Below are 24,323 nucleotides of genomic sequence, written 5' to 3'. Positions count from 1 at the left end.
CCAGTCCTGTATGAGGCAGCCCTAGCATGTGTTCATTGTGGATGGTGGGTGTTAACGCTGAAGTGGTGACACGTGGAGGTGTATGGAATGTAGGATTACTGGGTCTTGGGAGCAGGCTGTGAAGCCAATGCCCAGTCACACACACACGCATGCATGCACGCACACACACACACACACACACAAATGCAGGAAGGTATGGTGGTGGGGCATGTGATGCTGAAAGATGCTTCAGGGCAACTGACAGCCAGAGCCTGGTAGGCAGCTGGCAGAGCACCAAGCAGGGGTGGGGATGGGCAGGGGGACAGGGAGGAAGACAAGCAGAGGTGGGGGAGGGTGGGGGGGACTGGAGGGAGACAAGCTGAGGTGGGGGAGGATGGGGAATGGGGAAAGAGACAAGCAGGGGTGGAGGAGAGTAGGAGGACAGGGAGGGAGACATGCCTGGCAGGGCTGAGTGTGGTGGGGGATGGAGGAGGGACGGGGGGGTGGGGTGAGAAGTGAGGGGATGGAGGGAGGACTGCGAGAGCTTCCTGCACCACCACATCCACGTTGGGGTGTGCTCATTTCAAACCCAGAGAGCGGAGGGGTGTCACACTAGCGAGATGACAGCCGTTCAGATTGTTCGGATTGTGAGAATGTTCCCTTATTTCTTTGGTTTGGTCTAGTGAATCGTTGGTTATCAGTGTGTCAGAAATCAGAGTATGGGTGTACTGTAAAACAGCGCCAGTTGGCTATAATTTACGAGCTGGTTGATACAGCTCAAGCTGGATATTGTACATAACCGCCGGTTATGTCCCATTTCGGCACCAGATGTTGCAGAATATCGCTGGATATTGCTTTAATCAAGCACAGCCAGCAATGCCAGATACTGCAACGACCGATAATTGAGAGTTTACTGTATCATCAACTGGCAATGAAAACCTACTCAACAAATGACTCTTGGTAATACTCTGGTTTCAGCCTATACTGCTTTTCCCCCTCCCCCACCATTTTACTGTCTGAATGAGTTATGGGGTCTTCACAATGACCTTTCCACCCCAAATGTTTCATTTAGTTTAAAGTAAATATGAAAGGGGATGGGGTAAAGGACTCTCCACCTCCATCTACTACAATAATCTTACCTAATACAACAATCTAATCTAACCCAACCTAAGATAACTCATCCTACACTAGCCTAATTTTAACATAAAGAAAACAATTAAAGAACACCCTTCCTTATTTACTATATACTAAGCACAGCACTTGTGAAGGAATAAGTCATACAGACAGTATAAAAATCACGCCTGATTAAGGACTCAAACTAGAGTAATACCCAGGTCTTTATATAAAAATGGAACGCATTCTATGGTACCAAAGCCTTGCAAATTCAATCAGTACTGTAAACCTGGAAAAATTAGAAGAGCAGAATTAAAAGTAACAATGGATCTGTAGCAACAGGATCTCAACTGATGGTTTTGTAATTTTGTCAACTTAAAGAAATGTGTGTGTGTGTGTGTGTGTGCAAATTGTAATAAAGTCTTGCTGTGTTATAACTGTACTATTATTATTATTATTATTATTACTATTAATACTATCATCGTTATCACTATCACCACCACCTTTCGCAGGCTAGTCAATCTCCTGGACAATGGTAGATCCCCCTTGTCCCTTTCACCCAGCAGAATAAGGTAAGGACTTAGACGTAAACCATCTACTACAGGTTGTATTTTATGGGAAGACTGTGACTTCCCTCTAATCTGTTGTCTGTCTTTATGACTTCCATGCTCTCCTCCCATATATTCCACTGTTAAACTACACATCCATTGATCTCTTCACTGTAATGCCATCTTTACTAATGTATCTATCTGTTACCCGATGCCCTCATCCTATAAGGGATGTCCACATATGAACTGCCTCCATATCACCATCATCTACTATCTGACTGTCCTGCCTCCAGCTCACACCCCTTCTCTCATATATCTCTCCAACTCTTTTAAAATGCTGATATTCATTCTTGCTATTTTCAAATGATCTGAAGTAGATTGGGAGACATTTTTAAACTGGAGAGGTTATATACAACTTTCATCGACTCTAACCACAGAAGTAGATCCTCAATGGTGAAGAGCTTAGTCTGTTTATACATAAAACAAAATGAAAAAAAAAAAGACATTCTTGGGGTGCAGTAACCTACACTCAATCCTCGTAAATCGCGTGTTTATAAATCATGGATTCGTAAATCACAGCTAGGTGGCTGTCAGACTGCTGGCAACCTTAAATCACTGTTAAGTCACGAAAATCGCGGATCTTGGCATCCAAGTGGGCCTTTTCCGAGGAGAACCGTAAACCGCGGCATTCAAACTGAAAATAGCGACCCAACAATCAATCACCGTGTGTCCCTGGTGGCATATGTGCATACTAATGCCGCCATGTTGTTGTTGTTGTTCTTGTCCCGCCAGTCTGCACACTACAGTACAGACCATCGCTGTGGAGTACGAGAGTTACCTGCCTTTTTTGTGCAACTTCCCCCGCCTCCTATCTGCCATGGCCCCTCCCGACCCCCCAATGAAGCGCTTTAAGCAGTATGGCGTCGAGAAGCTGCCACAGTTGTCGAACAGTCAACGTTTGGAGCTCATTTGTCGTGTTGAGAGGGGAGAGAAGTTTTCAAAGCTGGTGAAAGAGTTTGGGAAGAACAATTGCTGAGAGGTTCTAAGTTCTTCCCAACACCACCCCACTCCATTCACTTGAGCAATTTCGTCATAGGATTAAGGTGAGATCCCTTAATACATGCACTGAATATTCCTAAATTTGTATGTTTGTGTTTGATGGTGCCTAGATAGGTGTAGGTAGGGTGCTGTGGAGGCGAGTTGGCCAAAGTCCAGACCCAAATTAATTTTTCACATAAGAGTTATTATTCATAAATCACGGCAGTGGTCCAGACCCAAATTGCCGCAATTTACAAGGATTGACTGTATTATGTTTTGCTCTAATTTGGCCCAGAACTTCCTCGCATAGCTTATTTCACATAGCTCAGTGGCAGAAAAAGATACAGTAACACCACAGCCCTACATCCTTTTTGTGACACTTCTTTGTGATGAACACCATATTACAGAGTTACTCTATTGCTACACATCAGCATGTAACGTGGCTAGATGTCAATTTCAGACCGAGCTAAACTAAAGAGAATACTGTTTATCTATATGCAGTAGCTACCACCAAACATGTACACTGCAATCCCAAAATTCATCCAGGTTGGAGAGTAAATGCTTGTAAACTCCAACATTAGCTACCATCTCTGTTCTGGTTCAAACATGGTCCCGTATTTCATTTCCCTATCAAGTCCACTTCAAATAACATTCTCTTGGGGGGGGGGGGAATCCAATCTCCAAACATTCATGTCCAAAATCACCTCATTATATTCTTTGTATCTACACTTATTTGCTTATACATATACTTCTGACCTATCAGCTATTCATACCTCTTAAATCAATAAAAATATTCACATATAGCAAATTCACCTTCATTCACACAATACTTCCCACTATTTCACTAGGGTAGGTAGGAATTCACAAACAGGAAATTGCTAAAGCAAGCGAAGCTATCAATGTTAGCCCCACATTCCCCTATTTATGTTATTATTTTTATTGTTATTATTACTATTATATTATTATTATTATTATGATTATTACTATTATGGATGGTAGGTGGGGGTGCTCACCATCCACTCACTCGATGTAGCGCTGCTCCCGGGTGCCTTGCCTTTCCTCTCTCCTTCCTTCTTCTTCTGTCTTTCTTTCCTTCATTCTTTCTTCTAACTTCTGTCTACAGGTGGCTCTATAATGAGTGACAAGCCAAATGGCTTCCTGTACACCAGGAAACCATTTACTATGCTGTGTGGTAACCATATAACCAAATTGTGGCACCAGGTGGTTTAGTGGGTAAATAAGGCACTCCGATTGGATTGAGCTGGTGCAGGTTTATATCCAAGGGATGGTTGGGGTTTATTGCTCATGTACTGCCACTCAGGGATGAGTTAGGCTGGTCATTCTCATCTTAAACGTCAGGACCAACTTGCCTAGCCCCGGGCTCCTACGCTCCTCACGAGGCAACACTGGATTAGATGATGAACAAATGAATGAATTACTGTCATTATTAATTTTTACTCCATACCTTCCTTTGTTGGGGTGTGCTTGATGGGAGGCTGAATAAATGGTCGGCGCTCTGTTGTTGGTGAGTGTACCTGACTCTCGGGTGGCCTTCTCTCTGCAGTCATTCCTCCACCTGTACAAAACACTGATATAAGCTCTCTCTACCTCTGGTTCTTTCTTCTTGTGTGTGCGCACTTGCATGTATGTGTTCAATTCTGGACATAAGCTATGGAGTCTGTTTCCTTGAACCTAGCAGTTCCATTATATGTCACACACCATATGTCACCACTCTGGCACTAATACCAACCATTCACTTTGATTACATGCCAGGACTGTCTCATTCAGCATTGCAGCATTGATCTTAGTGGGAGTGCTTTTATGTCTGTGGGTCTTGTATAAAAAAACCATTCAGGCTATTTCTTTTTCACCATGGCACACACTTTGGTACAGTACTTTCTCCTTTACGGGACAGGTCTGGCACTTGAAGGGAGACCAGGGTAAGCCTTCGTGCTGTGTACTGATGTGGTGCATTAGTTCCGCTGCTCTCATACAATTTTTGGATACTGTACATGTTGGTCCAGCGAGTCAAGGCATTCCAATCCAATTTGGCCCAAAGGGTCAAATTCCAAGAGATGGTTGGACTTTGTTGCTCATGTAATGCTGCTGAATGGTATGCAACTATTCCCTCTTGCTTTAAGTGTCTGGACTGGGTGGCCTAGCCTTGATCCCCAATGTTTCTGATAGGGCAATACTGAACTGGATGATGGATGGATAATTATTTATGTGAGAAACAACTTACAGTACACTTTACACTGCCATTTCTGACATTCTTCTTTACTGTAAAATCCACAATAAATTAAAGAAACATATGAATCAAACTACATGTGGCCTATGCAGGCTTAAACCCGATGGATTTATTGCTTACACAATGCCATTCAGAAATGAGTTACTGGTCACTCTTGCCTAATTGTCTGGACAAAACAGAGTAGTTCCAGGTTCAAATGCTCCTGATAGGGCAATAGAGGAAAAAGTAACAAATAAGGCACTTGAGAGGGATGCCTTCATGTGGTGATACCAATATATCTGGCCCTGGTTTAAAAAAAATCCCTCAACTCCCTCCCTATCCCCCAAAAGGAGGGTAGATTGCAAAAGGAGGGCAGCAGCATCCGGCAGTCCACTGGAAACACATTCAAATGAGTCTGGGACCATAACAACAATCCTTTCCATAGCACTTCTTTGTGACTAGCACCATATTCTTGTGCTTATTTCTTGTTAAAATTCAGCACTGAAAATAAAGAGAACAATTTTAGGCCAAGTTAGAGTGAAAAAAAACAAAAAACAAAAAAAACAATGCCCTTTATTACAGTGTCTCATTTTAATCTAACACGGATTCCAAAACCCACTCAACTCAGATAACAGCCAAGTGTAATAAGACTGAAGAGTTGAATTGACTAGCAACCATGGAGACTCATTCCTTCCTCATTCATAACTAAAGCTCATTGAATTTCATGCAACCATGACTTAGTACTAAGTAGTGGAAGTGACCCAATTCTATCTCTCTATTGCCAAACGCCTCAATCCCGTAAAGGGTGGCCACAAACAAATCGCCTCCATGTCGCCCTGTCCTCAGCCATTTCACTGCCCTGCTCCCAGCTTACACCCCCCTCCCTCATATACTTCTCCACCCCATCTCTCCATCTCATCCTTGGCCACCCCCTCCCTCCATCAGGCAAAACCAAGCTTTTGGAGTGCTGTGGGAAGGCTTCACTCTATCCCAGTTCCCATCTTTTCCCCCACAGATATCACTCTAATTCTCTTTACAGCAGTTTATTTGGTTTCATCTGATGGAACTGGATCACTCCTATAATTTGAATACTAATACATGGCTTCATGAAAACATATGAGTATTGGTTATGAGGTAAGAATGAGTCTTCTTGGTTACTAAACAAATCAACCCTTCAGTCTAAATCTGGCCATCAACTGAGCCAAAAAGGGTTAAAGATCTTTGTCAAATTACAGTATACATACTACAACAAGGATGAGATGGAGGGATGGAGTGGAGAGGTATATGAGAGAGGGGGGTGTGAGCTGGGAGCGGGGCAGTGAAATGGCGGGGGACAGGGTGACATGGAGGCGACTTGTTTGCGGCCACCCCTTACTGGATTAAGGTGTCTGGCAATAGATAGATAGAACAAGCAAACACCAACACAACAGACACCGACCTGTGTACCGTGCAGCCAGACGAGATACTTTGCTACTGACGGAGTGCTGTGGAGACCTAACATCAGGGGTGACACTCTCCTGGGGGTGTGAGGTGGTAGTGTCTTGGGATGGGGCGTGGTGGTGGGGGCGCTGCTTGGCGTGTAGGCGGGGTAGGGGCAACACATCCCCCAAACCACCTTGCCCAATACACACTCCATTCTCAAGCTGGAGGAAAGCATCACAGAAAATTAAAAACAACTCTAGGCAATATTATTACTGGATTCTTTTCTAGGTGACTTTGATGAATTTGTAACTTTTCTTTCGTGATGTATTTTCCTTATTACACCTCAATAGCCACGTGTATGTTATTGATACACTATACACTTTCGTAAAAACTTCTCTTTAGTGATATATTTAGCACGTTATATCTCAATATCCTCTCATACGTTATTAACGTCTTTTAAGTGGATATAAAACAAGTACTGTATTAGTAACATACTGTATATGAGATTGCTAAAGCTCAATATGTGAAATAAACCCCTGAAAAAGAGGTGGTATGAAGTCTCCTAAGTCTACCAAAAAGTATGGCTTTATAAATTGGAGTTGTGTTCAAAATAACATCTTTTCCCGTAAACCTCCCCTAATCCACTCCGTTCTCAGGGGCACCCAATATGACACATGACTGAGGAAAACTTCAGGCTGTCCTCCCTAACAGTCAGTGATGTGATAAAACATCACAAACTTTTTCCATACAATTAATACTGTAGATTGGGGGAAACTAGCAAATGAGTTTTAAATGTAGCAATGGAACTTAAATAGAAAGTTTTCTATGCACTCTACTGATGATATAGTCATAAAAAAAAATAATAATAATAAAAAAATAAAAAAAAAGGCAATTATAACAACAGGTTCCATTTACCTATCTAACCTAGACATTTTAATTCTCTAGGAGGGGGGAAAGAGCAACTCAGTTTACAGGTCACCTTGTTCTCCTGCCATCAAGTTGTCCCTCCTCCACCTCACTTATTAATATACCTCTTCATCCCATCCCTCCGCTCTTTCTTTACCCCTGCACAATTGTTGACTCTATACAGGGGTTTTATCCGCCCCTGTGTGAAGTACAACTCTCATGTGTGGGGAGGCTCCCCACATACAGCTCTTCTCAATAGGGTGGAGTCAAAGGCTTCTCGTCTCATTAACTCTTCCCCTCTTACTGACTCCCTTCAACCTCTGTCTCTTCGCCGCACTGTTGCATCTTTATCTCTTTTCTATCACTGCTTTAATGGTCACTGCTCCTCTGAACTGTCTGCTTGCGTTCCTCCACCTCTACTAGATTTGGTTTTAGCTAATAAAGAAAATATCATTAGCGATATAGAGGTTGGTGGACGACTTGGTAATAGCGATCATGAAGAAATTAAGTTCAAATTTATTTGGGATGTCTGTTCCACTGAAAATACCTCCACCGTTCCTAATTTTCGTCTAGGAGATTTCGATGGCTTAAGAGCTTATTTTCGAACGGTATTCCACAGGGAGATTAGCTATTTGAGGGAATGTCAGGTCAGTGGGGATCCCTAGGTCATAGGTCAGGCACAGGAAGCACGTGGGGATGTCCGTCAGGTGTCTGTGAGGGGGGAGGTGGTAGATAGGAATGTAGTCCAGGTGACGGAAATTAACTCAGCTCCAGTACCAAACAGACGTTCGACCAGTGAGAAGTATAACGAGTTAATAAATATAATATACGGAGGCCAAGATAGATATATTCCTTCAAAACCGTTTAGAACTAACAATTCAGAACCAAGATGGTTAACCCGTGCCGTCCCGAGGACGTACTTCCACGTCCTCACGTTTTGTCACAGCTAATCCCGAGGACGTACTTCAACGTCCTGCAATTGCAAGGTTCATAATTTCCACAATTTTCAATTTTCGCGAGTCATTTTTGGTACGTATACACGGGACACCTTCCTCAACAAGATGCCAAGCAGAGACAATGCCTTACCCAGCATGACCTCTTCCCCCCCCCTGCAGGCCCTTTTCTCAGCAATTCACCTGTTATCAGTGACCTGGCCAGTATAGCCATGTCATGCCACGGTACGAAATTCAGGGCCAGAGTGATTCCCCAATCAATGACAATGTGGAGGACAAACTTTACATAGCATTAGAGGAAGAAACAGTTAGAAATGATGATCAGGTAATGTGGCAAAAAAAGGTCAGGTATTAGTGAGTGAAACAATGCTTATAATGCCTATATTACTGCTTGAAAAAAAATATACTCTTGTACTACATATAAATTCGTAACAGTAAATAAATAAATACCGTTTATGAGTGGTGTGAAATAGTTATCCTCCCATAGAACTCGTTTTCTTTGGTGCCAGCCTGATAGAAAACCCAGTAAGGTAAGGAGGCTCTCCTGCCTGTAATGAGTATTTTAAACCTCAGGTGAGCGATTTCTCTATGAATTTTCAATGTTTCTCACCAAAAGCGAAAGTTTAAGCAAAAAAAAAAAAGGTCAAAAAATGCCCGGGATTGGGGGGTACCAGTGGTCGAAAAGTGGCCGGGACGGGGCGGGTTAAACAACAGATTAAAATCTCTCATAGGCCAAAGGAAAGGAATATATAGAAAAATAAAACGTGGAGAGGAACACTTACGTAACCGGTACACAATTTTAAATAGAGAAGTAAAGAGGGAGATAAGAAAAGCAAAGAGAAGTTATGAAATTAAGGTTGCAAGTGAATCAAAAGTAAACCCCAAGGGTTTTTATCAAATGTACCGAACGAAAAATAAAGATAGGATAGGACCACTCAGAACAGAATCAGGTGACATTACCAGTGAAGATAAAGAAATGTGCTCCATCCTAAATAATTATTTCATATCAGTATTCACCAAGGAAAATCTAAGCCTGGTCCCTCAAGCAGCAAATATTTACCATGAGAATACGGAAAATATTCTTAGTAAAATAACCATTAGTAAGGAGGACGTATTGAAAGAAATTAATAAGTTAAAACCTCAAAAATCGCCAGGTCCGGACGATATATATGCAAAAATTATAAAAGAAACCAAAGAAGAATTATGTCAGCCACTTTTAACGTTATTTAATGACTCGTTAAGTTCAGGAGAAGTTCCAGAGGCGTGGAAAACCGCAAACGTAGTGCCCATCTTTAAAAAGGGTGATAAATCAGCTGCGTCGAATTATCGTCCGATAAGTCTAACGTCAATAGTAGGAAAAATGTTAGAGTCAATTTTGGCAAATAGGATTAGAGAACACTTAGAAAGATTTAATCTTATAAACGAAAGTCAGCACGGATTCAGGCAAGGACGATCCTGCCTCACAAATTTGTTGTCATTCTACTCGGAGGTCTATGAGGCAGTAGATAGCGATAAAGCTTACGATGTTATTTATCTGGACTTTAGTAAAGCTTTTGATAGAGTCCCACACGAAAGGTTAGTTAGAAAGGTTCGAGCACACGGTATAGACGGCGATATCTTAAAATGGATAGAATCCTGGCTGAAAGGACGAAAGCAGAGAGTATTAATAAATGGAACTAAGTCGGACTGGGGATTAGTAACTAGCGGTGTACCACAGGGTTCAGTACTCGGTCTCTTATTATTTATCATATATATAAATGATCTAGACTTAGGAGTCAATAGCAGAATCAGCAAATTTGCCGACGATACAAAAATAGGGCGTATCATTAACTCGACTGACGATTGCCATTACTTACAAAAAGACCTCGATACATTGTCCAAATGGTCTAAAACTTGGCAAATGGAATTTAACGTTGAAAAATGTAAAGTACTTAACGTAGGCAAGACCATTGGAGATACTATATACAGCTTAGATAACAAAGAAATTAGCAAATCGGAATGCGAGAAAGATCTAGGAGTTATGATTAGTAACGATCTTAAACCTAGGCAACAGTGCATTAATGCGAGAAATAAAGCAAATAGGGTCCTAGGATTTATTTCGAGAAGCGTGAGCAATAGATCATCTAAAGTAATACTGAAACTTTATCTAGCATTAGTAAGGCCACATTTAGACTACGCAGTACAATTTTGGTGTCCTTACTATAGAATGGATATTAATTCGTTAGAAAATGTACAGAGAAGAATGACTAAAATGATACATGACGTCCGGAACCTGTCATATGAAGACAGACTGAAAAGACTAAGTCTGCATTCGCTAGAGAGGCGTAGAGTAAGGGGAGACTTAATTGAGGTGTTTAAGTGGATGAATGGTATAAATAAGGGAGATATTAGCAAGGTACTTAAAGTGAGCATACAGGATAGAACTAGAAATAATGGTTTCAAACTAGAAAAATTCCGTTTCAGAAAGGAAATCGGTAGAAATTGGTTCGGTAATACAGTAGTAGACGAATGGAATAAGCTACCTAGTAAAGTAGTTGCTGCCTCTTCCATTGAGAGTTTCAAGCATAGGCTAGATAAGCATATGACAAATAAGGGGTGGATATAGAATAAAGAAAATCTTATAACCAATACTAATTCAAAAAAAAATTCTCTTTTCAGGTTATACTATGATAGTCTCTATTCTCCTTTCACACTTTCCTGTAAAATGTCCACGCCAGTTTTTCTATACGGCGTGGTGTTCTTTCTGACTTTTTCCTGCCGGCTTCGGCTGGAGGGTTTGGAGGGCGGGGGAGAGCCTTCTTCTTTGCTATCCTTATCTCATTCTAGTAGTTCAGTTACTCTTCGAGGAGCTGCCTAGCATGGGCCAACAGGCCTACTGCAGTTATCCTCTCTTCTTATGTTCTTATGTTCTACGACGGGCACGTAGCACCCGTCTGGCAGCAAACTCTCATCCCTTTTCTCTCCAACTCTCTAATGCAAGAGTTAACCGTTACTACCAGTCTTTCATTTATGCAACAGGTCAACTCTGGAACTGTCTCCCTCTGTATGTATTTCCTGCTGCCTATGATCTCCAGTCTTTCAAACGCAGTGTGTCCAGGCATCTCAAAATGATCGGATCTTGAATTTGGCTCTCTATTGTATTTTGTTTTTCTCTTGGAGGGAACTGTACTGCGGGCTCATGGCCTTTGGTTCCTTCTTCCTTGCAAAAAAAAAAAAAAAAAAATCAATCAATCTCTGTCTGCTCAAACCCTTCTTCCTTTCCACTTCACTCACACTCTCCTCTCCACACAGTCAAATCTTCAAGCATAACTTCTTCCCTTTAATTTACCTTAACTGAAATTAATGCTTAATCAACCCTCCAACACATGCTCCTCTTCTTTACCCTGGCTCAAGGTGCTGGAGAAGGATGCCCTTATGTGGCACTGATATAATTAAAGCAACATTCCTCAACTCCCTTCCTATCCTCCAAAAAGAGGAGGATGAACTAGAGAAGGGCAATATCAACCTGCAGTCCACTGGGTGCACATTTCAGATGAACTTGGGTCGACAACTACAACTAACCTGACTTAACTGCAAGTCTTCATTTCACCCCGATCAATCTTCTAAAATAAACTCCTTCACTTTACCTTGATTATTCTGAGTTTTTTATTTGATCGTTACCAAACATTCCAGTGCATTACACTTCTTCATTCAATCCCAACCAACCTTCTAGCTTAAACTCTCACTTAATCCAACCTCAGCTACAGTATATTTCTTCAGGTTATCTAAACAACCTTCCAACATGTTTCTAATTTAAAGTTCTTAGTTCAATCCAAAGCAACATTCTCGTTTTCCAGCAGTTGTTTCTTCCATCTCTACCAACTCTCTAAGGTGTGAAGGTACAGCTGCAGACACAACTACTGATCCAATCCATACCAATAATTTGCAAGAGTGAGTATTGATTTTTTAAACCTAGTGACAAGATCTTTGGCACCCAACACTCTTCAAATGCAGTATCGAGTAAGAGGCAGAGTCGGGATTTGGGGGCTTGAATAGTGGGTGAAGATGGGTGATGTCCATTCAATTACGAATATTTTGGTCAGCTTCTCTATCATTTTTTTTTTTTTTTTTCCCCTGGCTCTCAGGACCTTAACTCACCTCATCCTACAGTGGGAGGTATGGATGATGATGATGATGGTTTCATAAATGTCTGACTAAAGGTGGACTGACATTCTCGTCCACACTTGTACTTCTCTTCACCCAGGCTAAACAGCACTTCATCTTGCAATCCCAATCAAATGTCAATATGCTTTTTTTTCCCCTATAGACTGTCTAAACTGAAGCAAAACTCAGTTAACACACAACAGCAACTGCTGTACACAAAAGGGGAGGAGTATCATTAATGGAAGACAATACAATAGCAGTGATGGAGAGGGATGCCTTCATGTGGTGGCACAAATATAATCAGGCAGCTCCACTGCCCAGCTATACAAACATTCCTCAACTTTCTCCCTATCATGCAAAAGATGGTGGACTACAGAAAAAGGGTAGTCTGAGCCTGCAGTCCAACAGGTTCATGTTCAGATAAGCCTCACACAACAAGAACAGTACAAGTACTAACCTGGGTGGCATTGTCTTGACTAAGGGCCAGGAAGAATGTAAGGATGCTGGTCTTGTTTCGTAGAACCGCCTGATACACAAAATAAATATTGGTACAGGTATTTGGAGTTTTATGCATGTCATTATCCAATAATCTATACTGTAATAGTTTATCACGCTGCTCAGGAAATGTCTGGCAGTTCTGAGGGTCACACACTGATGAAAACCACCAATATTTTTTAATGCTGCTAATGAACAAAATTTTATTACATTATGGATAACCAGAAATTATCAATATGTGATAATCTTATTATACCAAGAATGTCCGTAATGGAGGTGTGCATTTAATTAAAGCTCTCCAGTCATATACTGTACAGTAGTGTGCTTTTGGCCTGTCAACAGTAGGTATAATAAAGTTGGGAACAGAGGGCATTAGGCACTAAGCTGCTATAGTTATCTCTGTAATTTAGTTATCGTACAGTACTTCAGGCCTAAGCCTGTGGTGGGTCATTCAACAACTATCATGGGATACAAGGCCACTGCATCATACACGTCACCACAATAACCTCCTCAATGTGTTACCGAAGTCACTCATTATACCTACCAACCCACAAAGGGTGGATGGATACCTAAGCTGGGTGTTGCCAGCTGCCCACATCCAGGATCCACACCCTGGTACTGTCATGCTACCAGTTTCATAGCTTGCAAAGCTAACAACTGACTACCACAGTTGTTACAGTCTTCATAAATCTATCAAGAAGTAATTACTAATTTGAATAATACTATTTAAAGGTATTAAGAATAAAATAAAATAAGTGAGAAGAAAGGAAGCAGTGAAAGTAAAATGGATGAAAGGAAAGAAGGCAGAGGAAGGAAAATGAGTGAGAGAAAAGAAAGTAAAGGAAGGAAATGGGGCAAAAGGAAGAGAAGCCTGGGAAGGAAAATGGTTGAAAGGAAGAGAAGCAGGGGAAGGAAAATGGTTGAAAAGACAGCTATGGAGGAGAAACGCGTGAAAGGAAAGGAAGCAATGGAAGAAAAATATAGGTACCGTATGTGAAAGGACGAGAAGATGAAAAATAGGTGAAAGGAAGAGAAGGGGATGGGAAAAGAGTGACAGGAAGAGAAGTGGAAGGAAAATAGGTGAAAGGAGAAGGGGAAGGATAATAGGTGAAAAGATGGGGAAGGAAAAAAGGTGAAAGGAAGAGAAGGGGAAGGAAAATAGGTGAAAAGAAGAGAAGGGGAAGGAAAACAGGTGACAGGAAGAGAAGGGGAAGGAAAATAAGTGAAAGGAAGAGGAGGGGAAGGAAAACAGGTGACAGGAAGAGAAGGGGAAGGAAAATAAGTGAAAGGAAGAGGAGGGGAAGGAAAACAGGTGACAGGAAGAGAAGGGGAAGGAAGATTGGTGAAAGGGAGAGAAAGAGAAGGAAAATAGGTGAAAGGAAAAGAAAGGGAAGGAAAATGGATGAAAGGATGTGAAGAAGGAAAAGAAAAACATGTGAAAGAAGCCAATGGAAACGAAATGAGAGAAAGGAAGCGAAGCAGTAGAGGGAAAATGGGTGACAGGAAGAGAAGCAGGGCATGGAATACAAGCAAAAAATTCTTGAGGATGAACCAAAGGTGAGCACACAAGACTCACTGATTTCTGTAGCCTGTTCATGAGGGTGGCAAATCGTGCGGCATCCTCGAGCCTCTTGTTGGCCACCAGGCGACGTTTAATCTTATCACCCACCGCATTATGGTCCTCCAGCCGCCCGCCACTCGGAGCCTCATTCAGCAGACTCAGTGCCAGTTGGAAGTGCTTCGAAACACCCTCTGCAGTGGAAAGAAAGATCATTAGTCAGAAAACTTCATCACGCTCTGGGGCCTCACAGTTAAGGGTTGTGGGAAGAAATTTCTAAAACTACCATGGACTGATCAATGATTATCAAGTACAGTATTGGGGAAAGAAGACGACAGGTGCACAGTCACTAAGTGGTACCTGCTTTCCCCAAAGTGACATTTATGGTTAGTTGGCTTTGACAAAAATATGTGAGGGCTGCTATGCACATAAATTACAACTATGTTTTTTCTAAATTAACTGTAATTAATCAATGTGGTACATTTAAGAAATTACAGAAACAGGTAATATCAACTACTGGTACACCAATTATGCTACCCTATAACTTTTACACACTAACCACAGCCAAATGACAGCCAGCCATGTGGGGCCCCCAGGTCAATCCATTCCCAGTTGTTTTGTCTCTACTAACCTAACTTACTGATAGTTTAACCTAACCTAACAGGAATGAACTGGGAATGAATGGGTTTGATATTTTCTTATTTACACTAAACTCATGCTAGGAAAAACAAATATGCCTAAATTATACTGTTTATTTTTCTAACCAACTTCTCTTCTTATATCCACTACAACTGAACTTTAGAGTAATTCCCTTAGAATATTCAAAGGCTATTTGCTTACACTCAAAACAGCAATTCATACAAGTTGCCATACCAGTTCACTGTAGAGATGCTGGGTTCAATAGATTAATATTTTTAAATTACTCCAGCAGAAATGAATGCATCACACTTTAACCTTAGAAGAATGATAAGTGTAACTTTCTGGGGGAACTTAGAGTAAAGGTAAAACCTTACCATGGGTTTTGAATACAAATCAACTTCTTGTGCCCAGTAGGACACCACCACTGATGTAAACAATGTTAGTAACCTCAGTATCATATTACAGTACTTATTTCTACAGAATATCTATCTATCTATCTATAGCCCGACGCCCTAATCCCGCAAAGGGTGGCCGCAGACAAAACGCCTCCAAGTCGCTGTCACCCACCATTTGACTACCCTCCCCCCAACTCACCCCCCCCTCCCTCATATACCTCTCAACTCCATCCCTCCACCTCATCCTCGGTCTACCCCTCCCTCTCCCTCCCTCCATCTCACCTACATACACCCTCTTGGTCAGTCTTTCATTCTCCATTCTCTTCACATGTCCAAACCACCTCAGTGTATTTCTCCTAATCTTCTCAACTACAGAATATGGTTGTTATAAATGAACTGCACAGTTATGAAACATAATCCCTATCATAAAATTTTTGTTATTTGGAACATCACACAACCTCCCTATGTCTACCTTGTCTATACAGTACTACTACAGTAGAAGTCCTATTTTTCAGCATCTATGGGACCAGGCAAGTGCCGCAATATCAAAATTGCCGAATTATCAAAAACCCTACCCACTCAGTACCTTATATGTTTCGGTGAACATTATCATCACTACTCATATCATTACAAATGTGTTTGGAGAGAGTACTGTATACTGTTTGATACTGTACAATACTGTAATGAATACAGTACTAAACATGAATATGAAAAATAAAGAAATTAGTGAACATCTATCTATCTATAGCCCGACGCCCTAATCCCGCAAAGGGTGGCCGCAGACAAAACGCCTCCAAGTCACTCTGTCACCCACCATTTGACTCCCCTCCCCCCAACTCACCCCCCCCTCCCTCATATACCTCTCAACTCCATCCCTCCACCTCATCCTCGGTCTACCCCTCCCTCTCCCTCCCTCCACCTCACCTACATACACCCTCTTAGTCAGTCCTTCATTCTCCAATCTCTCCACATGTCCAAACCACCTCAGTGTATTTCTCCTAATCTTTTCAACCACATCCACATCTACCCCACAACGTTCCTTCACTTCTTCATTCGTCAACCTGTCCCTCCACGTCACTCCACATGCTCCTCTCAAGTAACTCATTTCCACTGCTCTCACTCTTGACTTGTTCCCCTCTTGCAAGGTCCACGCCTCGCTTCCATATGTCAGGGTAGGGATCACAATACTGTACTATCATGCAGTGACTTCTTAACTTCCATACTCACCTCCCTATTTCTCATCACTGCTTTCAGTGTACCAACAACCTTTCTTCCCTGCTGTACCCTTTCACGTACTTCATAGTGAACATACTGTATATAAATGTAATGATACAGTAGGCCTACAAGTTCACATGCACTTACCTAAACTTATAGTAGGTTCCTTATTTACATATGTACAATAGAAGGGGTTGATTGGAGTCTGCTACTGCTGGAAGGAGTCCCCAGCAGTAGAGGGGACGAAAAAAATCGGAAAATCTGCCGAACGATCAGAGATTTTCGTAAATGAGACTATTTCTCAAAAATGCCGAAATGTCAGATCTGCCAGGGAATTGGATGCCGAAGAATTGGACTTTTACTGTAATTGGAACACACAGAAGCTACGTGAATTTTTTGCCTCCAACCCTTTACTTACTTTAAACATTTTACGATAAAGCTGATGTTTTGGGACTTCACCGGAAGAAGTTTACCATTCACTCCCATTTCCTTACAGATACTGGAATCCTCTAGTATCACGCTAAGCATTTTGTAGCTGTGACGATGTTTTTGCTTATGAGACAATTACCGCATTTTAATAATATTCATATCTAATCACTCCTACCACATTATTATTGCATCTGCCACAAATAGTATACACAAATGAAACTTATAGCATAACGTGTTTATAAAACAAAATAGCAAATATTCATTTAACCTCAACTCATCTTCTAACTTATCACTTTCAGATATTCTCGATATCCATTCAGAAAACCTACCTAACCTAACCTAATCTCAAACCTAAACTAAATACCGGTAAAAATTATTTAATCGAACCATCTAAACCATCCTATCTTATTCTAGACAATGAAATCTAACCTAACCTAGCTATCATGAATGGAAAGAATACAAATACAATACAAGGATTCAATAACATGGTGGCTCAATTGGTAGAGAGTTGGCCTGCAGTCCTGACGGACATGGGTTCAAATCCCACTGAGGCAGGGAACAGTTTAAGGATTTGAATTTCACAAAAATCAGACTTTACTGGTCTACCAGAAGGCCCACCGACATGTCGTAAATATATCCCCACTAATACAAATACACCAGTCCTGTATGAGACAGCCCTAGTATGTATTCAGTATGGACAGTGGGTGTTAGCGCCGAAGTGGTGACATGTAGAGGTGTGCGGTACGTAGGAGGACTACTGGGCCTTGAAAGCAGGCTGTGAAGCCTATGCCCAGAGTCGGTCACATAAAAAATAAATAAATAAATAAAAATACCATGATGCTCTTTTGCTTATAAACACAGAATGGCAACAAAGATTCATTTGTCTATAATACCTGTCACAAAGGATATGGGAAATGTGGGGCAAGATAGGAGCAGTCAAATATGAATATCATAAATACAGTATAACTTTCTCATACACAAAACTGTAGTCACAACTATAGAGTTCTCAGCATAGCACTAATGTTCTTCTAACTTTAACATGGTCCTGATATTTGTCCTTTTACAACGTATTTCTCATAGCTCAGTGTCAAAATAAAACACTGATATGGCTTTGCATCCTTCTCATAACACCTGTTTGTGACAAGCACCACATTCTAGTATTCATCTACTGTAACAACTCAGCACTCAAGAGCAGTTACAGTAAAATGAGTATAGAAGAAATCTGTATTTAAAAAAAAATGGAAATGATTAGACCTAGTGAGCTGTGTCTGGTGATCCATTTAAACAATTTAACTTTACCTATTCTTAAAAGAAAAAAAAAAAAAGTTTCCCTTCAGAGCATGGTGGCCCAAGGCTAGGATACCATTACTCCAGATCATTTATGGGAAGAAGGCCATCCCATGCCCCTGGCTGTGGTTACAGTCACAGAAAAACCTCTGGTCATCCCCTGGACTTAAACCATAGTGTGGAGGTAACAGCACATTTTTACATGAGAACTCTAACAACTATTGGCTAAGTACGGTAGTTAACTGTGTTACACAATCCACCAACTTGCCTAGATACCTATATCATTATTCTAATCAGCCTGAACACAAACAGCCAACCAAAAGGTACCGTAGGGGTCCATAGTACAAGTATCAAAAAGGGACTACTGTATTGTCACCTACTACCTATGTTGCTATACCTAACAGCACCGAATTATTACAGTGAATAAGTAACGGTACAGAGTTATAAGGAAGACATATTGTAAATCCAATTCCAGGACCCAGATCCACAAACACAGTTATGACAAACACCCTGTCATAACTGTAACCTGTCAACCCATGCAGGTCACAATATACAGGATGTCTTTGCACTCACCTTTCCCTGTCCATCCTACAAAACAAACCTGGGTTGTGAGAGGGAAATTAATGTGAAACTGAATTTTGTTCCTGCAGGAAGATTATGGAAAGAAGACTGCAGATACTTCCCCAGTCTCTATAAACAGTTTGCCTTCATCTGGTGGAATAGATCTAGATAACTCCCACAAGTTAAGTGCCATACAATGTCTTTGTTACATTTTGAAGGACTCATAAATTAAGAAGGAGTCTCCTTGGTTGCTTGTGACACCTTCCTTCCAATCAGTCAACTTACAGAGAAAAGCCTCCTCAACAAAAGTCAGCACTGCTTTCAAAAAGACAGATTTTGCCTAACGACAACAACCTCCTGAAGAGATCAGCATGGATTTTGAAAAGGTAGATCTGTCTATCAAAACTCTGTATCACTGACAGACTGGGGATGTGACTCCATAACTTCCTCACAACAAGAACTCAGTGAGCTGAGTGCCCTAATAATCAGTCCTAGATCCCCCTCCTCTTCCTAGCACACATGAGTGAAAATGATGAAATAGTAGGAGACTCTTCCCTCTCCTCCTTTACCAGAGACATCAATATTAGGTCTAGTTGCATCACTGCCAGTGGAGACGTGCACAATCTACAGGATGACGCCAACTCAATACAGTACAGTATATGGATTGGCTGAGGAAAATAATATGCAGTTCAACAGACAAAACTGAGATGTTAAAGTATGGCCCAGACCATAATATCAAGACATCAATCACCCTGGGCACAGAAGAAGGACAGAACAACAACCCACAGCCACATACGAAATGCCTGGGAGTACACTTTCCATCACCATATCCCAGACACTGAAGAAAGCAAGGAGTATGGCTGGCTAGGTCCTAAAAACATTCACCTCCAGAGGGCAAGAAATGATGCTATCCCTCTGAAATGCCTTGGTGCACCAGACACTGGACCACTGTAGTCAACGGTGGTCACCGCACAAGAGAGGTGACATCCAGAGACTTGAGACCATATAGAGGTCTTTCACCAAGAAAATCAGAGGTACCGGTATGCAGGGTCTCAGCCACTGCGAAAAGCTCAAAGACTAGGGATTATACTTGCAATAAAGAAGGAGACAGTTACCTAGCCAACTATATGTGCAAGACACAAGAAAACCCAGTGGCTGATACCACTCCCTCTACACTACAATCCAGCATTAATGAACACACTGGACACAAATGTGAGAGCCCCCCTAACAAGAGAATCAGAAGGAATAAGAACCTTGCTTGCATCCAGCCTATGTCACAAAGGACCCAGAATATTCAGTTACCTTAACACATCAATCACAGACTGCCCATCAGCCAGCAGGTTCAAGGAGGTATTGGAAAAGTTCCAGTTGGCTATCTCAGATGAGCCTGCAGTACACATAACTGGCTAACTCCACTCCATTCTGGAGCACGTGGATCTCTATCTATCTACTGCCAGACGCCTTAATCCCATAAGGAGTGGCCACAAACCAATCGCCTCCATGTCGCCCTGTCCCCCGCCATTTCTTTGCCCTGTTCCCAGCTCACACCACCCTCTTTTATATACCTTTCCACTCCATCCCTCCACCTCATCCTCGGCCTCCCCCCCTCCACCTCACTCACATACACTCTCCTCCTCCATCTCTCACTCTCCATCCTCTCCACATGGCCATCTCATGAGAAGGAATAGTGTACCAGGAATGTATAAAACAGGAAACCATCACAACCGTGACACACTGACCTCTACTGGTAGACACTGTCAAGTAAGTGAACTTTCCTCAGCTGGGCTGAAAAGGGTTAGGGATTTTTGTCATATAAGAGTACATGCTCTCTATGATAGCTCTTCCTGTAAAATAAAATTAAGTTATGATAGAGGACCAACTATGCTTAAGATGCCTGGAATAGTCTCCCAGTTTCTGCAGTCAGTGACCACAGAGTATGTGCCTTTGAGCATCATTTGAACACCTGGAAACACCATGACCATAAGTTCAGCTTTGACATCATACTCACAACATCCAGAAGGAATACAACTGGCTATGATCTGGAAATAGAGATCTAAAGACCTGTGTCAAAAGAAACGTAATATCATCAGTGTAAGTGAATCACCGCACACCAGACCAATACCCTTCAGGATAATTAAGAGGGCAAAACATAGGAACCCAAGCTGTTACAGATACCCAGAAATTGACAGGTACGAGGATTTCGTTTGCCAAAGCACATGCTACCAGCCCTACCGGTAAAAACACAGAATTATTAATAAGTACGGAGCCACCCAGACCTGTAAATACGAAGGCAAGACATAGGTGCGTATACTGACCGTTTGTGACTCCCGTGACGTGGCCGCATAGCCTCTTCAGAAGGGTATTGGAGGCATCCATCATGTCTGCCAAATACACCGTTCTCGCACACGTACTTCACATATAACGCTGCTAAATACCGAGTATCGACCACTTCCTTGGTACTCATGGCGCCATTTATTTTACCTTTTGTTTTCAAATGAGCACAAGGCAGGGATTGGTGGAGTGGGGGACGAGTGGCCAATCACGGCGCGGCTTTATGCGGTCTTGTTGTTGTCAGTTGCATCTGCTATATATAACAATATAGTACATCTGCTGTATATTACTTAGGTGTACAAAAAAAAAATATTGTATGTAGATTTTCCCCAATATGCTCTTCAGTTGGCATTCATTTACCTATACAACTTTCCGTGACCATTTCATTATTTTTTTTTTTTTTTTTACGTTTGCGTTCGGCGCACTGAGCTGAGCTCTAGTAGGGCTGAGCTCTATGATAAGAAGAGGCTGTCTCCTCAGCGCGCTCGTAACTTTGGCCGCCGCATCGAAACGCCTGCACTCGTCGCCTCCGCAATCACTGTTCTTAGCTTGCTGTTTCTAACTCACCAGAATGTAGACAAAATACATGCCATGAAAGGGAACATAACACTTCTCCATCATTTGGGAACATATTGACACAATTATACTCCAGCTAGATAACATTAGAGTTCGTTACAGGGCACTTATGCAAGGAAATGCAAATGCTGATGATGGTAGAATCACAATTGACCTACTTCCAGTTCATGAGCTACGTCAGATAATAGTCAAGGCATACATGTTATGCTGAATGTTTTAAGTCCGACTTCTCGTCCTAAAGACACAGCGACTGAGCGGGGTCCTCTTTCTAGACCGGAAATAGAACACTTACCAAGGAACAGGGCATAAAAACTCGGCAAGACACCTTAACACATATATTGCCTTAATCCAACTTCCTTACAATATACATACAGTGGGGCACTGAATGTGGAATGGGTATAGTGACAGGTTAGTTAATATTGGTACACAAAGTTACACTGACACTGTGGTTACAGTTACTGCACAAGAGAATATCACATAGGGGTGGTGACACTGTTCATACACTCGGTCCCTTGGACTCTGCGTAGTACACTGGTCTATTTGCACTTGGATATCGCCACACACTTGTATATTGCTCTAGTCTTGGGAACTTAGGTACTAACGCAGCGCTCCGAGTAGATTGGGGCAGAGACACTTTACGGGTGGTGTTCGGGTCTCACTGTTTCTGTACCACACACAGTCACTGTCACGATTGAGTCTCTAATACGACACTGCGGTCTCACTGCGTCGTCACTGGGCTGCCGAGGTCAGGGCACATTCGGGGTGGCGCCCGGGAGTCGGAGGGAGCCCTACTGGTAAGCCCTCCTGCAGGAGACAGGGGACAGCTCTCGGGAAAGCCACGGCCCGGGTGCGTTTCTGGTCGGGTGCAGGGAGGCCCTTTCCTGTCAGGGCCTCGACTTGGTGAGGGGCCCATGGGGCTGGAGCCAAACAGTGTCAGGAGTCCGGCCTGCCGCTTCTTACTTCGGCCGGAGGGCCGATGGTGAGTGGGGCCAGGGCAGTCCCACCCTGGGGTCCGAGGGCTGGCCCTGGGAGGTCTGGGACTGCGGTTGCCTCTAGGTTGGGGCGCCGTCAGGGGTTGACTGTGGCACCTCTCCCGCGGGGCGTCCATCAGGACCCAGTGTCGTCCAGGGGCAGGATGGAGGGCGTGGATCCCGCCTTCAGCGACAGGGCCTTGCCACCACTTCTGGAATGGCAGCACCTCCGGGGAACCACACCTGGAGGGAGAGACAGGGGGGCATCCCACGCGGCCTCAGGGTGGAGAGTGAGCCGCGCAAGGGACCTTCTCCTCAGGGAGAACCCTCAGGACTGTGGATGAAAGGCGTACGGTGGCTGTCCCTTCCCTGATGCGTACAATGGCCATTGTCGCGATTCCACAGGCCTTTGGGCTAGCAGCAGAAGAATGTACAGTGGCCATTCCTTCCCCGGCGCATACAGTGGCCGTCGCTGCGGTGCTGCTTCTGAAGGAGGAAGAGGCAGATGAGGGACATACAGTGGCCGTTCCCTCCCCGGTACGTCCTGTGGCCGTTACCGCGGTGCTACTCCCGTAGGAGGAGGAGGAGGAGGTGGATGAGGGACGTACAGTGACTGTTCCCTCCCTGACGCGTACAGTGGCTGTCGTCGCGGTTCCACTCCTCCTGCCTTTGCCTGTCGGTGTGCGTACAGTGGCCGTCACACCGAGGCGGGCTGCAGCAGAAGGGCGTACAGTGGCCGTCCCTTCCGCGATACGTACAGTGGCCATTACCACGGGGCTGCAGGGGGAAACAGCAGAAAGGTGTACAGTGGCCGTCTTTTCCCCCAGTACGTACAGTGGCCGTTACCGCAGTGCTGCCTGGGACTGTATCTGGAGCAGTCCCACCCCGATCCTGATGAGGGCTGGTCCGGCCGAGAAGTAGTCACACATCCCTGCGACGTCGTGGTTGGGCAGGTTGAGGAGAAGAGGGACACAAGGTCGGGGCGCACCTGAGCCCGTCTCGCGATGAGCTGGCGTCACACTCGCCTGGCCCAATGTGGTGTCCTCCTGGGGTGGGGGTGGGGCTTCGGCTCCATAGTTGGGTGGGGGGGTCTGGCAGCGGGAGCGCGCATTTCAATACATATGTATGGTTTGAAGCCTTCGTTCTGCGGTAGAGATTTCATGTTATATTATCCATATTTAGAAGCAACACTAACACCAACATCAGTAGTAGTTCATGTACCATTTATAACTTACGACCTGTTCACTGTGAAGCAAGTATACCCCTTCCCTTTTAAAAATAATAACACCTTGGTCATCATCAACATCGACACGGACACCGAACTCATCATGGTCTCCAAGAGATGGAACACTGTCACTTTTGCCAGTGAATCAACGATTGAACGAAAGTGCCGCACATCCTTACATGCTGTTTACCTTTGTCCTGCGTACATCTTCACGTTTCAGCCTACTGGAAGAGTCCCTTGTGAAAAGGCTATCATAAGAAATCAAAGACATTCATCACCACTGCAACTTCACTTTTGCTGTAGATAAACTTA

General features: G+C 43.1%; 1 protein-coding gene across 1 annotated transcript in view; it reads right to left on the bottom strand.

The window, feature by feature from the left end:
* The window catches only part of LOC145402045 (gamma-tubulin complex component 3 homolog), a 52,586-nt gene extending 31,299 nt beyond the window's left edge, over nucleotides 1–21,287 (bottom strand). The window contains exons 1-4 of the mRNA XM_080274142.1: nucleotides 21,224–21,287; nucleotides 14,401–14,576; nucleotides 12,787–12,855; nucleotides 6,344–6,548 (exon numbers count right to left, since the gene is read on the bottom strand). Of these exons, the coding sequence (XP_080130268.1) occupies nucleotides 6,344–6,548; nucleotides 12,787–12,855; nucleotides 14,401–14,576; nucleotides 21,224–21,287 (514 nt within the window). The remainder of the gene's footprint in view (nucleotides 1–6,343; nucleotides 6,549–12,786; nucleotides 12,856–14,400; nucleotides 14,577–21,223) is intronic.
* Nucleotides 21,288–24,323: the final 3,036 nt, after the last annotated feature.

This window comes from Coenobita brevimanus, chromosome 57 (assembly GCF_032717465.1).
Source record: "Coenobita brevimanus isolate Jiangsu-jjx chromosome 57, ASM3271746v2, whole genome shotgun sequence".
NCBI lineage: Eukaryota > Metazoa > Arthropoda > Malacostraca > Decapoda > Coenobitidae > Coenobita > Coenobita brevimanus.
Note: the sequence above shows the minus strand (reverse complement) of the source record. Positions and strands in the feature narration are given on the sequence as shown.